Raw genomic sequence first — 13,515 nt, 5'->3', positions numbered from 1 at the left:
AGATGGTAAGCGAAGCCATCTCTGGATATCTGGATCTCTGAGTCAAGAAACATGAAACAATCTCTTTCATTGGAGCTGACAACACTATACCTTGCTCTTTTGATGTCCACTCAATTCAGATCTACGGATGTCTTGTTTGCTGACTCGATTATTGACTTAGAGATCATCAACGCCAATTTGATAACACCAACTTGTGGCTTCTTCTCGGGGCCCTCTTCTTTTTGGCTCTGTTTCTATTGTCTTTCTGGTGGAACCATTGGATTTATTGCATGAATAATGAGTTTTAGGGTCGAATTCGGGAACATGGATCGGTACCATGCATAGAGTAATGAATCTCAATTTAAACAGGCTTCTATAAGTATGCAAACTATTATATTAGATTGATCTATATAAACATCCGTGGCCATAACTAGCCTATCTTGGAAGTAAAGACCCTGGAGAGCTCTGGGCGCCTTATCGATTAAGTAATGCGACCCCTCGAAGCCCAAGTGCGTGTCTCCACGCACTTTGATTTTCCTCGTTTTTACCCCTCCACAATTTGAGTCACCCCTCTACCACTTGGATTCCCCTGAACCTTTGAACTCCAATCGTCAATATGCTGGACCTAGCAGACTTTGTCACCGAGCGCGGTGGTGATCTCAAGAAGATCAAGGAGAGCCAGCAGAAGCGATTTGCTCCGGAGGAGACCGTCGATGAAGTTGTCGCACTTTATGAAGAGGCACGACGCGGTACGGATCCTTTTATTTTACGGTTGGCGAAATCTTACTGACAGTCATAGCCCGGTATGAGGTCACACAGGTGGGCTCTCAGATCAATGGAGTCCAGAAGGCAATTGGAATGAAGAAGAAGGTAGGCATTTCCCGGCCAGTCTAGTGTATGGAGAGATGCTTATTCGTTCTCAGAACAAGGAAGACGCAACCGAATTGCTCGCACAAAAGACCGAACTCGAGACAAAGAAGAAGGAGCTTGAGGAAGCTGCTGTCGCCAAGGAGGTTCAACGCGACCGAAAGATTCGCACGATTGGAAACTACGTCCACGAATCCGTGCCCGTGAGCAACGATGAGGTATGGGTCTTTTAAGTCGCCTGGGGATGGAATGCGCCGTGAGACTGACAAGCGCATTTCTGGCTACAGGCAGACAACCAGCTGATCAAGACATGGACCCCCGAGAACGCCGAAATGCAGAAGCCAGGTTGCCTCTCCCACCACGAAGTGTTGACTCGTCTCGATGGATATGACCCAGAGCGTGGTGTCAAGATTGTCGGCCACCGTGGATACTGCTTGACTGGATACGGTCTTTTCCTCAACTTGGCTCTGATCAACTATGGTCTGGAGTTCCTCTTCAACAAGGGCTACACGCCCAACCAGCCCCCTCAATTCATGCTTAAGGATCTTATGGCGAAGACCGCGCAGCTCGAGCAGTTCGATGAGGAGTTGTATAAGGTTACTGAGAGCGAGGATAAGTCGACCGACAAGTACCTCATTGCTACCTCCGAACAACCACTGTCTGCCCTGCACGACAGCGAGTGGCTCCAGGACAAGGACCTGCCCATCAAGTAAGTCTCCCTTGTCGCCCAGGACTAAGCTAGTCATTTTGCTGATGAGAGAAATAGGTATGCCGGTTACAGCACATGCTACCGTAAGGAGGCTGGATCTCACGGGAAAGATGCCTGGGGCATCTTCCGTGTTCACCAATTCGAAAAGGTCAGCATATATCCGAATGCGTTGGATTTTCGCGTTCTAACCCCATGCAGATCGAGCAGTTTGTTCTTACCAAGCCAGAGGATTCATGGCAAGCCTTTGAGGACATGATCAGCACCTCCGAAGAATTCTACCAGTCCCTAAAACTCCCTTACAACATTGTCGCCATTGTCTCCGGCGCCTTGAACAACGCGGCATCCAAGAAGTACGACTTGGAGGCCTGGTTCCCCTTCCAGCAGGAGTACAAGGAGCTCGTCTCTTGCTCCAACTGTACCGACTACCAGTCCCGAGCTCTGGAGATCCGGTACGGCGCGAAGAAGGCCACCGATCTGAAGAAGACTTACGTCCACGCGCTGAACTCCACTCTGTGCGCAACGGAGCGTACCCTCTGCTGCGTGCTTGAGAACTACCAGAAAGAAGATGTAAGTTTCAAAAAGTTCACTGGTGATTCTGACGGTAGCTAACTATTATTTAGGGTATTGAGGTCCCGGAGGTCCTGCGGAAATACATTCCCGGTGCTCCTGAGTTCCTTCCTTACACCAAGGAGCTTCCCAAGGATAGCACATCCACCAAGGCCAAGGGGAAGGCCAACAAGGGCACCGATGATGCCACCAAAAAGATGCAAGGTCTTCAGGTTTAAGGTGATATCCCACGATGTACTTTGAGATACAAATTACAAATTACGATGGTTTAGTTCATGACTTATACGCACATGTATAGAAGATCAGTCGCCCGCTAATGTGGTCTCTGTCCTTGACGACGTAGGACTATTCATCTGACCTATTTGGCTCAAAATATATTAGGGACATCTTATTCAAGAAAACACTCCGATGTCTTCTTTGGATGTCCTTTTAGATTCTTGCCCTCATTCTTAGTGTTTTAAGCTACTCCGTAATCCCTGGTTGATATGTAATGTAGAAGGATATCAAAAGACACTCAATAAGACATCCCTAAGATCGATTACTTAATCTTAAGCCGAATGGATTCAGATATAAAGCTTCTCTCCCTTCGTGAACTCTCCTTCCTTTTTCCCTCCAAGTTTACCACAAAACCATGGCCCCCTCACTGCGAGCCAGAAGAAAAATAGAAAAGAGAAGAAGCGCCAGGCCTGCCGAGTAAGTTTTGTTTTGACATGAAAATGAGTCCCCAATTCACATTACCACATTACAGAGAATTATCAACAAGCCCTGGAGTTGACCATGTACTAGGAGACCCTACGAAGCCTAGTTCATGGGTTACGGATGCCCAAAATCTGCGGAAGACCGTTCCTCTTTTTGCAATCAGGTACATCGTCTACCTCGTGGGACAGCTTCTGCTTCAGTGGGTGAGACACAAGCAGAAGCTCAATCAGATACACGCAGAGTAAGATTCATTGTCTCCTTCTCCTACACCGAGAATAGTTATGGGGATATTGCTCAGACCTACCGAGCTAGACGAATACTAATAGCCACTATAGGAAGACGGCCAAATCCACCAAGTGCACGGAGGCTGAAGCCCGATCCTAGGAGTTTGAGATATAAACTCAAGCTGCCGAAGCCCGATCCCGCGAGCACGTCCTACGAGCTCAGATCGCTGAAGTCGTAGCGCGAGATGCCGATTCTCGCGCTGAAAAACTTGCGCTAGAACTGAGAGACAGTAAGGCGCAAGGCTTCGAGGCCGAAAGGCGAGCTTTTGATGCCGAGGGGCGATTTTTCGAGACTAAGCGACGAGCTCTCGAGGCCGAGCGGCGCCTAAGTGACTTAAGGAATTTCAATTTTTCGGCCCCAGGGCTTGAACCTTAGAACAACCCCGAGTCTCTTCGTCGTCGTTCGTCTTCTCTACGCCCCCCTTCCCCGCCTGCTCATCCCCGTCGAGAGGACGCCGTGCATGCCCAAGATACCAGCGGCCGGGACAAGGTTTTAGCTTTAGAAAAAGCTATGAAAACTTGATGGGCTCACTTAGCCGACATGGAATTCAGAGAAGTGATAGTCTGGAGTCTGGAGTCTGGTCACAGTTTGTACGGTTGAACCGGACGTCGCCAACATTAGGGTGTCCAGCTGTCGGTCTACGCCTGACAGAGAGATGAGCTTCGTCTTTTCTTATAGGAACGGCTGGCTTCGGCTTGGCCTGTTCCTAAGAGAATGTCCTGCGACTTGGGATTGTTTCGGCTGCTTTGTCTATTCTTGAAGGAACGGCTGGTTATGCGGTGGGCTTCCAAGGTTGGCCTGTTCTTGACCGGATGACAAACTTGGCATATCCTTTACACATCACTTTCAACAATCCGCTTCTTCACGCGGTCACGTCTACAGCCTGCTTCTTAACGAGGCATACGCGACGTGACAACAATGTCTTCTACAACAATGAAGACACAAGCGCGACTTTCAATATGCCCACTAAACCGAAGCAATTTTACACTTACTACCAACGTAAGACCGCTCACACTTCGGAACAACGCTTCCTCGGTCCCGCCCTAAAGACAAAGACCAACGCCATCTTCACCGGCGACCCCGTTATCAGATGCAATAACCTATTCACCAACAAATGTTTCATTTCATGGAGGGACTATACGATCATGGTCTTGATCGTAGGAGGTCAAATGCTAAAATTTAGTAGTATGTAGCCTAGCTTCTAATAACAATTCCATCTTTCAAGTAACCATACACTTCGATATCTGTCCTAACAGTGGTAAACTTAGTCCAGCGGTCCTCGTCACCATCATTTCCAGTTTTAGTGGCGAAAGAGGCTTTGTCAATATAAACGAAGCTGAAATCGAGATGCTGAACACATTTAGCACGCGAGTCGGAGAGTCAGAGAACACACATACACTCCTAGAAACTAGGTGAATGCTGTTCGGTGCGATGTCCTCGCGCTCTCTCAGCGTGTTCCAACCCTGGTAATTATTAAGCTACTTTGGTACTTTTAATTGACTTTCCCTTGCATGGTTTTTCTTTTCCAGCGAGTAGGATTTTGTGGGTTCACGGTGCTTGCGGTGTCGCGGCCACTTCGACAGCTGGTCCCACAGAAGTCCTCTCTAGAGCAGCATTATATCTCGCATTTAGATTTGCTCATTATATTCAAGCTATTGAATTTGAAGTAAGAATTGAGTAAGTCACTTACTTCTCACTATTGAGAATCTATTGAGACTACATAGTGGCCTCTATATGTTATAGGCAGACATTGTACTTGGAAGGAACGAACGGTTTGTTTACTTTCAAGATTGCTAAGTAGGGAAGGCACCTGACCAGTCCTCCAATTGTTATTTCTCCTCTCTTTCTTTCACTTCTCGTTCTTCCTTCTCTCTTCTTTGCTTCTCCCCCTTTTAAATTTCGAGCCCCACCAGTCACTCGAAATGTCTAGCAACAATAACTGCTGCAGCAACGCCTCCTTGCGGAGCACTTCGAAGCCTAGTTCATGGGTTACGGAAGTTCAAGATCTGCGGAAGACCCTTCCTCTTTTTGCAGTCATGTACACCGTGTACCTTGTGGGACAGATTCTGCTTGGTTGGGTGCGCCACAAGCAGAAGCTCAAACAGATACACGCAGAGTAAGATTCATTGTCCCCTTCCCCTACACCGAGAACAGTTATAGAGATATTGCTCAGACCTACAAATACTAATAACCACTATAGGAAGGATGCCAACTGCATAGAGGCCGAAAGTCGAAACCTGGAGCTTGAGCTACGGACTCAGCTTGCCGAAGCTACAGCTAGGGAGGCAAACTCGCATGCAGAGCAATTTGCTCAGCAAGCTAGAGATGCTAATGAACAAGCTGAAGAATTTCGGCGGCGAGCTGTCCTGGCCGAGGAACAGGTGAGAAACTTCGGACTTTTGCAGGAACAGCTGGCTTCGGCTCGGCCTGTTCCTAATAGAATGGCCTAATTCTATTGCGTGTTCTGGGTTCTTTGTCTATTCTTGAAGGAATGGCTGGCTTTGCGGTGGGCTTGGCCTGTTCTTGCTGGAATGACGAGTTATTTCCGGCCTTCCCTTGGCCGGGGTAGAAGATCCAACAGCTACGAGCTTGGACCTCTACGTGGTGCTGTTGACTAGTAGCCCTCCGGTGAAGCCAACGCAAGCTCACATCACCCCTCTTTTCTGACCCTTTTCGCAAGCTCCTGTCTTTTCTATGCCGACAATTCGTTTGATAAGAGCAAGCAGGTGATTTCATGGGTTGGTGTAAGTATGGACCCTGTCGATACGTGGGTCTGTTGCTGACCCTATCTCTCAACAGTGATTGCATTTTATATTTGCGCATGCTTTCTGTCGCTTTTCCTTTTTTCTACCCCTACTTACTGCGGAGTCATTCCTTCACAACGGTCAAAGTTCAAGACAGGGTGGAGAGCGAGAACTTAAGATTCTGGGGTGGGCACTAGCTCTGTGTCAATCGGAGGAAGCTGACGACGGATATATGAAGTCTCGAAAGGACCTCAAAGCATATTTACATTTGAGGGTAAGATTATACCTCTATTCGAGCCTCTTGATTGTTTTCAAAATTGTTGATCATCAACACCAGGAGTCACTATCAATCCGGATGCTTCAGCTTTCCCCTCACCTTGCGGCCCTTGTGTGACCCCTCTACATTGGAGCAATTGCAGGCCTGGCATGATCGGACTGAAATACTCTACTGTCCGTACACATCTTCGCCTCGGAAATCCTCGCCCCAAAATTTCTACGTCACGTTATCTTCGCCTTTGTTCATACGTGATATAACCTCTTGAACTATACTAAACCCTCAATTGATAGGAGAAAGTGGCCCAGATTACCCTGTCCGGTGATGAATCTCCTATTGCTACTGTTGATCCCAGTCGCTGATTGATGGATTAGGGCTACACCGATCACCTGACATCTTTCATGGAAGGATATGCCGAGAAGGCAAAAGGAAAAAACCCCATAGCTGGGCTGAGCTGCTGACTGTGTGTGTGTGTGAGAGAGAGAAGGAAGACCAATTCAGCTGAATCCAGCTGAGGAGCAAAGGTCGGATCCGCCTTAGGCAGGAAGACTGCCTCGACACCCTCGCTGTTCATGAGTTTGAAAAAGACATGGAGACCATGATAACCATGTCGCGGACAGTGGGGCACAGATATTATTGAAGAGTGCGAACGAACAGTTACCCAAGAACCGCAGCACCTATTGCAGATCGACCATGATACGATTGTCTTGTCAATGCCACTGGGTTTTCAGGAACATGCGTTGGATCAAATTAAGAGAAGGCATAGAAAACGCTCAGCCGGAGCAAAAAGCACACAGTTACTGGCTTCATGTCATCTACACCCTTCACTGTCTACATATGTCTACAGAAGAACGAGCATCGGATATGAGTCTATGGGCAATATTCAGACGTAAGGAATTCTTATTAATTTGCCCATCTGCTCACAACGGTTATTTTCAAAAAAAGAAAAAAGGAAAAAAGAGCAGTGAAAGAAAGAGGGAAGAAAAAATAAAATTATTTCTTTACTAGTGCATCATACAACGTTAGCATTATGTTTACCATTCAGTGCATGTAGGGGCTTACACTTTTGGGGGCAAAGCGGAATTACGGGCTCCACGCGGCCCAGGAGGGGAGCATCGGGGGCCGGGGGGGGCCCGTGGCGCCTTCTTTTCTTTTCTGTTTTTTTTTTTTTTTGACTCTTAGTCAGAGGAGTCATGGACTCATGGTTGTGGTAGCTTAGAAGAAAAAGTAAGGAGAGTTCACGAGGCGGGGAGGCTTTTATATCTGATCCATTTAGCTTAAGATGATTAGGAGTGTCTTTTCAGCCGTCGTTTCAGTAGTCTTTTTAGTAGTCTTTTTAGTAGTCTTTTTTCAGATATTCCCTGACGTAGCTAGTATATATAACATGTGATTCAGATCTTGAACATTATTCGTCTTAAAATGAATGTATTTGAATTAGATAACCAAAGCCAGTTTACCTTGTGGCAGCAACAATCGTAGGACTTAGCTACAAACTAAAAGCAATCTTCAACATATAGCACTCGAATCACTTTGAAACTCCTTTCCACTGCCAAGGGGATCGCTTCTTCAAATACCACGCAAGTGATCTCAACATTGACATCTTTCCAATCCCAAAGATACCTGGCTTAGAGAAATAGGCCTCCGTCATTGTTAAAAGATAGGAGGGATTTTCGTCCTCGAGCGTATTCACTAGATTGCTCACCACCACATCCCACTCCTCGTCGTTTATTGAATAACCACGATTAACTCCACAGCACCAACATTCCACCGTACAGTGCCCGATACCCTTCTCTTTACTAGCCAGACAGCGCTTTTCGCAACAGCCACAGGTTCGACCACAGCAGCCACCCCTCTCCACACAATCGTTGATAAGCTCCTTTCGGAGATACCAAGCATGATTCTGTCGGATCTTATCATATATCTTTTTCAACGGCCCTTGGGGAAGCAGAATCTCCGCATTGTGTAAGCCTTCTGTTATCTCCCAAATCAGCTTTTCAGCGAGCTCGAGATCTCTCTCATATTCGTGACGGGTATTTGGGTCAGCCTCGGACTTTTTTAGTGCTCTGAGGTCGATTTCAATCTGTTCCTTCCGTTGTCTGCATGCCCGTAAAAAATGTTCGAATCTGATGATCGTCACAAAGATTTGCGAAGGTATTTGAAGGCCCCTGCCGTACTCAAAGAGTCTTCTGTCCTTCCGTTGGTAGTCCCTAACAGGCTTAAAGTTTCCAAAGGAATCAAACATTTGCGACGGATCTAATCCCAGCAACGGGATTTCCAGTAAGGGATTGTAGTCGGGCAATAACATGCTCTAAGTCATGTTCGTATAGTTGCCCATAGCTAAGGGCACAGCGTGTGAATATGGGGAAATACTTACGAAAATTGTATTCGAGTAGTTGCAGAGTAGTTGTCAGTTGTAGCAGAAGTTGGGTTATAGACTGATCAGCTTAGTGGATGACTTCAGTCAGTCAAAATTACCTTTCTAGGCCGCCGCCAGGAAAGGCTCTTGAGTTTGTCCCAACCTTGGAAGTTTTCAATCTAAATACTTCCAATTTTGTTAGATTTTTACATCAGCTTTCTTGAAATAGCTCTCCGCTATATCCATGTAGGTATGACCTCAATGTTGATTATGTAATGATGAATGCCAAAAAGATGCAAGCCCTGGAGGTCTTCAGCTTTAAAGAGATATCCTACAATGAACCTATAAAAATTACAGTTCAGTTTATGATTTATAGGCTAAATATGCACATAGTACATGTATGTAGCACGCCATACTAAAGCAACTGCCCATATTGCCTAAAGCAGATAAGCTCAGCCGATAAACATGTGATCTGCATCTGATTGGTCAGGATATGGAATTATTTTTTAAAAAAAGGAAAAAGAAAAAAAAAAATCTTTTGCCCCGCGGTGCCCCTCCATAAAATATATAGAGTAGATATGTACAGAGTAGAGTACTAAGGATATATATTTAATTAGAATGTTAAATAGGATTAATGAATATAATAGCTAATGTATACATATTTATTGTATGTACCCGTGGACGTAGTTATGGCAAATCCCGTAACCAGACCGAGTCCGATTCCGGAGACCTTGGGGGCTTACTTAATTTCTATTAAGAGTCATCCATGTGGACCACCTAGACACTCATCCACATCTTCCCTGACTGTTTCTCTTCAATCTGCTTCAGTCCTCTACACACATCAATCATGTCAATCGCAAGAGATATCCGTCCTCGTCAGGACGACGCGGCCTTCCTCGCTACCTCCCCCAGCGCCTCCTTCCATTCCCCATCCAGCCACAGCTCTGTTCTGAACCGTACGGTGCCGGTCAACGCTAAGCACTTGAAGCCATTCGCCACAGAAGATATCAAGGTCCTGCTCCTCGAGAATGTCAACCAGACCGGCCGTGAAATCCTTTCCCAGCAAGGCTACCAGGTGGAATTCCTCAAGTCTTCCCTCTCAGAAGATCAGCTCATTGAGAAGATTCGGTGGGTCCCAATCTAATTCCCTCTCGGTGACTCACGGAGCTAATGGATTGTATTGTATTGCAGTGATGTCCACGTCATCGGTATTCGCTCCAAGACGAAGCTCACCGCACGAGTCTTGAAGGAGGCAAAGAACCTTATCGTCATCGGTTGCTTCTGTATCGGTACCAACCAGGTCGACCTCCAATATGCCGCTGACCAGGGTATTGCGGTCTTCAACTCCCCCTTCAGCAACTCTCGCAGTGTTGCCGAGTTGGTCATTGGTGAGATGGTCATGCTTGCACGTCAATTGGGCGATCGCTCCAACGAGATGCACGCTGGTACCTGGAACAAGGTGAGCAACGGTTGCTGGGAGATTCGTGGAAAGACCATCGGTATGTGATGTCCTTGCAACTATTCTGTTGTTTCTGGGCTGTTTCGCTGACCTCTCAGGTATCATTGGATACGGCCACATCGGTGCCCAGCTTTCCGTATTGGCTGAGGCAATGGGTATGTCGGTCATCTACTTCGACGTGCTCAACATAATGTCACTGGGTACCGCTCGCCAGGTGAAGACTTTGGATGATCTCTTGGCCGAAGCCGATTTCATTACTTGCCACGTTCCCGAGATTGCCGAGACCAAGGGCATGATTGGACAGAAGCAGTTCGAGAAGATGAAGAAGGGAAGCTACCTGATCAACGCCAGCCGAGGAACCGTTGTGGATATCCCCGCACTTATCGATGCCATGCGCAGCGGTAAGATTGCTGGTGCTGCTCTGGATGTGTATCCCAATGAGCCCGCCGGAAACGGTGACTACTTCAACAACGAGCTGAACGCCTGGGGAGCTGACCTGCGTTCGCTCAAGAACCTTATCTTGACCCCCCACATCGGAGGAAGTACCGAAGAGGCTCAGAAGGCTATTGGTGTCGAAGTTGCCCAGGCTCTGGTCCGATATGCTAACGAGGGTTCGACCCTGGGTGCTGTCAACTTGCCCGAGGTTATGCTCCGTTCCTTGACAATGGATGAGCCTGACCACGCTCGTGTAAGTTCTCTCCTGCAGTCTTCCAGTTTTGCGATGATACTGATTTTGCCTAGGTGATCTACATCCACAAGAACATTCCTGGAGTGTTGCGAAAAGGTAAGAGTATTTGATTCAAATGAGGCGATCTTGTAACTGACATGTCACAGTCAACGAGATTATTGGTGACCACAACGTCGACAAGCAGATGACCGATAGCAGAGGCGATGTAGGTTTATATGTTCCTTAACAAAGGAAGAAGAAGCAGGAACTAACTGTTATAGGTTGCCTATCTGATGGCCGATATCAGCAATGTGGATACTGCCACCATCAAGGATTTGTATAGCAGACTCGAGAGCCTTCCTTGTAAGATCATATCCTTTCTCTTTCGCGTGAACTTAAAGCTAACAATACTCTAGCTCGCATCATGACCCGCGTGTTGTACTAAACAACCGATCCAAAAACAAGCTAGCTTCCGGGCTGTGATGCTTTAATCAACTTAAAATAGATGAGCCCCCACAGGGCTCGATCTCAATTGCAATGGGACACTCTCAACGAGGTCCTGGGAGATTAAAAGATTGCAATTGCCAACTCACGAGTATATTGAGTTGGATACGACTGATGTAAAAGCGGTTGAGTGTATATTTTGTGAATACCATGCACCATTTACTAGAGAAAAGCTATGACATGAATGTTTTCATTTTCATTTCCATTTTCATCGGCCATTGTCATCCACACGGATTGACTGGCTAACTAGAATGCATTAAGTGAGAACTCGCTGAACATCATGACCCTAACCTCGACTCCCGTCTCTGAAGCCGGGACTGCGGCTCCTCCTTCTTGATGGAGGATCCCGGCGGTAATCACGTCGACTTGTCGAGCGCCAATCTGCATTTGATTGTGAGCCATGCTCGCCAGACTCTCGCGAGCGATCGTGACCGCGGTCACTGCCACGGTCATTGCTGCTGTAGTTCGGAACATATGAATCCAGGTTCCCTGGTCTGGGTCCTGGGCGACCTTGTCCGAATTGATTTCGGCGATCATCTCTCCCGTCAGGTCTGTTGGATTGCGCTCCATCCCATGGCGGGTTGGTTGATACGGGAGGGCGCGGGGGTAATCCGGTATCTCTTTGTGTAGGCGGGAAAGGCCCACGGCGTTGCGGGTTTCCGTGCATTGCGTGATGTCCATGGCCTCCATGGCTTCCTGGTACATTTGGTCTGCCTCCACGGGCGGCACCGGGGACGCGGCTATGGCGGGAGTCTGGTCCGCGAGAACCAGAGGTTGGCCAACCACCATTGCTTGTGTCGATGGCGGGTGGGGGGACTGGGGGCATTGGGACCCGCTGGCTGCGGAACTTCTTTCGGTCGAGTTCGTGGGAATCTGCGAATTGGGGGATTTCGCCTGGCCGTGCTGGGAGGGGGTGAGTGGTGAAGTATGGGTGCTTCAATGCATCCATGGCGTTGATTCGTTTCCTCCAGTCTAGTCGGAGGAACTCGCTTAATAGAGAAATAGCTTGCGGGTTTAGGCTGTTGCATGGTTAGACAGGGGCCCAAGTCTTCTGGGAAAAAAGGTTAACATACTCCTTGAAGAATCCATGGAGGTTCCCGCGTTTGAAGGCGAAGTTTTTCACACCCTCACAACCCGGGAGTTGACTCCATCCGGGCATATTCTCCTCAGTGGGAGTCCCCACAAGATTGAATATCAGTTCTGCTTGGTTGAGATCGCTGTTTCCAGCGAGGATGGGTTTGCCCTTGAACATCTCGCCAAACACACAGCTACAGGGTATTAGAAGATGATAAACTTGGCTAACAGAGATGGAAAGCTCACCCAACTCCCCACAAGTCGATGGCCGTAGTGTATTTCCGTAGCTGTAGCAACAACTCTGGAGGGCGGTACCATCTTGTGACAACAAGTGCAGTGTATTCTCTTTTGGAATCTCCTCCTCCTTTTCCGGGTAGTGGAGGGGCATCATCGTAAGGCCGGGCAAGACCAAAATCAGCGATTTGGAGAATTCCTCCATTGCTAATTAGCAGGTTCGCCGCTATTCTTTTGTCAGCTCAGAAATATGGTATATCAGCATTCACCACTCACCTTTCATATCACGATGTAGGATGCGGTTCTGCGAAGGTGTTAGACAAATATTCCAGGGGTTGGTGTTTCAAGACGATCGTACTGCATGCATGAACTTAAGCCCTTCGAGGAGTTGCATCAAATAGCATTTAATCTGTGGTTCAGTGAATTGCACTGCCGGGTTTTCCAGGAGTCCTGACAAGTCATGTTCCATATATGGAAAGACCATGTACATACTCGGCTTTTTCCGTCCTTCGCCTTTGCCTCGCTCAATTGACATCTCCTTGAGCTGCAGAATGTTTGGGTGGCAAAGCGCCTTCATAAGTTTGATCTCTCGGATGGCAGTAATGGGGAACTAGCACCAAAGGTCAGTTTATGACAAACAAATAACAAACGGCCAGTAGACTTACGCCTTCTTTCTCGTGGTGCATTAGGATCTTTTTTAAGGCCACAATTTTGGTGTCCTTCTTAGACCTTGCTTTGTAGACCTCGCTATCAACCAGTCAGTCGGTTTCGTTTGGTGATAGCACTGCTAGACTCACCCGAATGTTCCTTCTCCAAGCTTGTCGAGAAATTCATAGTCACGGATGTTCGAACAACCAGGGAAACGGGCCTGGCCATTCTCGTCCTTTTCCAGGGATTTTATCTCCATACTGACTCGTCGCTTGCGCTGATCGCTCACGCTGGAAGAAGGTCGATTGCGCTAGCCGGTGATAAGGTCGAAATGAATTGTCGACGGTGGTCAAGCTGTTCGATATGCTTTGGTTTGATATTTCGTCAAGATACACGGAGGGTTCGAGAAGTCTTCGGAGACAGAGGGTGGTGGAAAAGTGTCAAGGTGA

At 47.6% G+C, this 13,515-nt stretch overlaps 6 protein-coding genes across 6 annotated transcripts; 5 read left to right on the top strand and 1 right to left on the bottom strand.

The window, feature by feature from the left end:
* The first annotated feature begins 544 nt into the window (after positions 1–544).
* N7471_010948 (serine--tRNA ligase SES1) lies at positions 545–2,562 on the top strand. Its single transcript, XM_057283667.1, has 7 exons — positions 545–728; positions 779–849; positions 903–1,064; positions 1,134–1,555; positions 1,613–1,703; positions 1,754–2,122; positions 2,176–2,562. Exons 1-7 carry the CDS (start codon positions 596–598, stop codon positions 2,338–2,340), a joined length of 1,413 nt encoding a protein of 470 aa, XP_057129933.1. The 5' UTR covers positions 545–595; the 3' UTR covers positions 2,341–2,562.
* Positions 2,563–2,985: 423 nt separating this feature from the next.
* Positions 2,986–3,602, top strand: N7471_010947 (uncharacterized protein; the record flags this gene model as incomplete). The annotated part of the gene is given in 4 exon segments (XM_057283666.1): positions 2,986–3,062; positions 3,101–3,207; positions 3,228–3,434; positions 3,445–3,602. Coding segments are annotated over 4 exon segments (549 nt in total), but the record flags the coding sequence as incomplete, so codon positions are not given.
* A 463-nt stretch (positions 3,603–4,065) lies between these two features.
* N7471_010946 (uncharacterized protein) lies at positions 4,066–4,522 on the top strand (the record flags this gene model as incomplete). The annotated part of the gene is made up of 2 exons (XM_057283665.1): positions 4,066–4,291; positions 4,380–4,522. The coding sequence occupies 2 exons, from the start codon at positions 4,066–4,068 to the stop codon at positions 4,520–4,522; spliced, it is 369 nt and encodes a 122-aa protein (XP_057129931.1).
* Positions 4,523–5,028: 506 nt separating this feature from the next.
* On the top strand, positions 5,029–5,556 carry N7471_010945 (uncharacterized protein; the record flags this gene model as incomplete). Its single annotated transcript, XM_057283664.1, has 2 exons — positions 5,029–5,222; positions 5,307–5,556. 2 exons carry the CDS (start codon positions 5,029–5,031, stop codon positions 5,554–5,556), a joined length of 444 nt encoding a protein of 147 aa, XP_057129930.1.
* A 3,771-nt stretch (positions 5,557–9,327) lies between these two features.
* Positions 9,328–11,051, top strand: N7471_010944 (D-3-phosphoglycerate dehydrogenase; the record flags this gene model as incomplete). Its single annotated transcript, XM_057283663.1, has 7 exons — positions 9,328–9,608; positions 9,672–9,979; positions 10,038–10,627; positions 10,681–10,723; positions 10,774–10,832; positions 10,888–10,969; positions 11,023–11,051. The coding sequence occupies 7 exons, from the start codon at positions 9,328–9,330 to the stop codon at positions 11,049–11,051; spliced, it is 1,392 nt and encodes a 463-aa protein (XP_057129929.1).
* Positions 11,052–11,356: 305 nt separating this feature from the next.
* N7471_010943 (CDC2/CDK family serine/threonine-protein kinase) lies at positions 11,357–13,325 on the bottom strand (the record flags this gene model as incomplete). The annotated part of the gene is made up of 8 exons (XM_057283662.1): positions 11,357–11,850; positions 11,894–12,129; positions 12,184–12,378; positions 12,431–12,644; positions 12,695–12,722; positions 12,777–13,028; positions 13,084–13,165; positions 13,216–13,325. The coding sequence occupies 8 exons, from the start codon at positions 13,323–13,325 to the stop codon at positions 11,357–11,359; spliced, it is 1,611 nt and encodes a 536-aa protein (XP_057129928.1).
* Between the last annotated feature and the right edge of the window lie 190 nt (positions 13,326–13,515).

The sequence above is a fragment of the Penicillium samsonianum genome, assembly GCF_028829775.1.
Source record: "Penicillium samsonianum strain IBT 33392 chromosome Unknown utg000007l_segment0_segment0, whole genome shotgun sequence".
Classification (NCBI taxonomy): Eukaryota; Fungi; Ascomycota; class Eurotiomycetes; order Eurotiales; family Aspergillaceae; genus Penicillium; species Penicillium samsonianum.
This window is presented reverse-complemented; position numbering and strand designations above follow the sequence as displayed.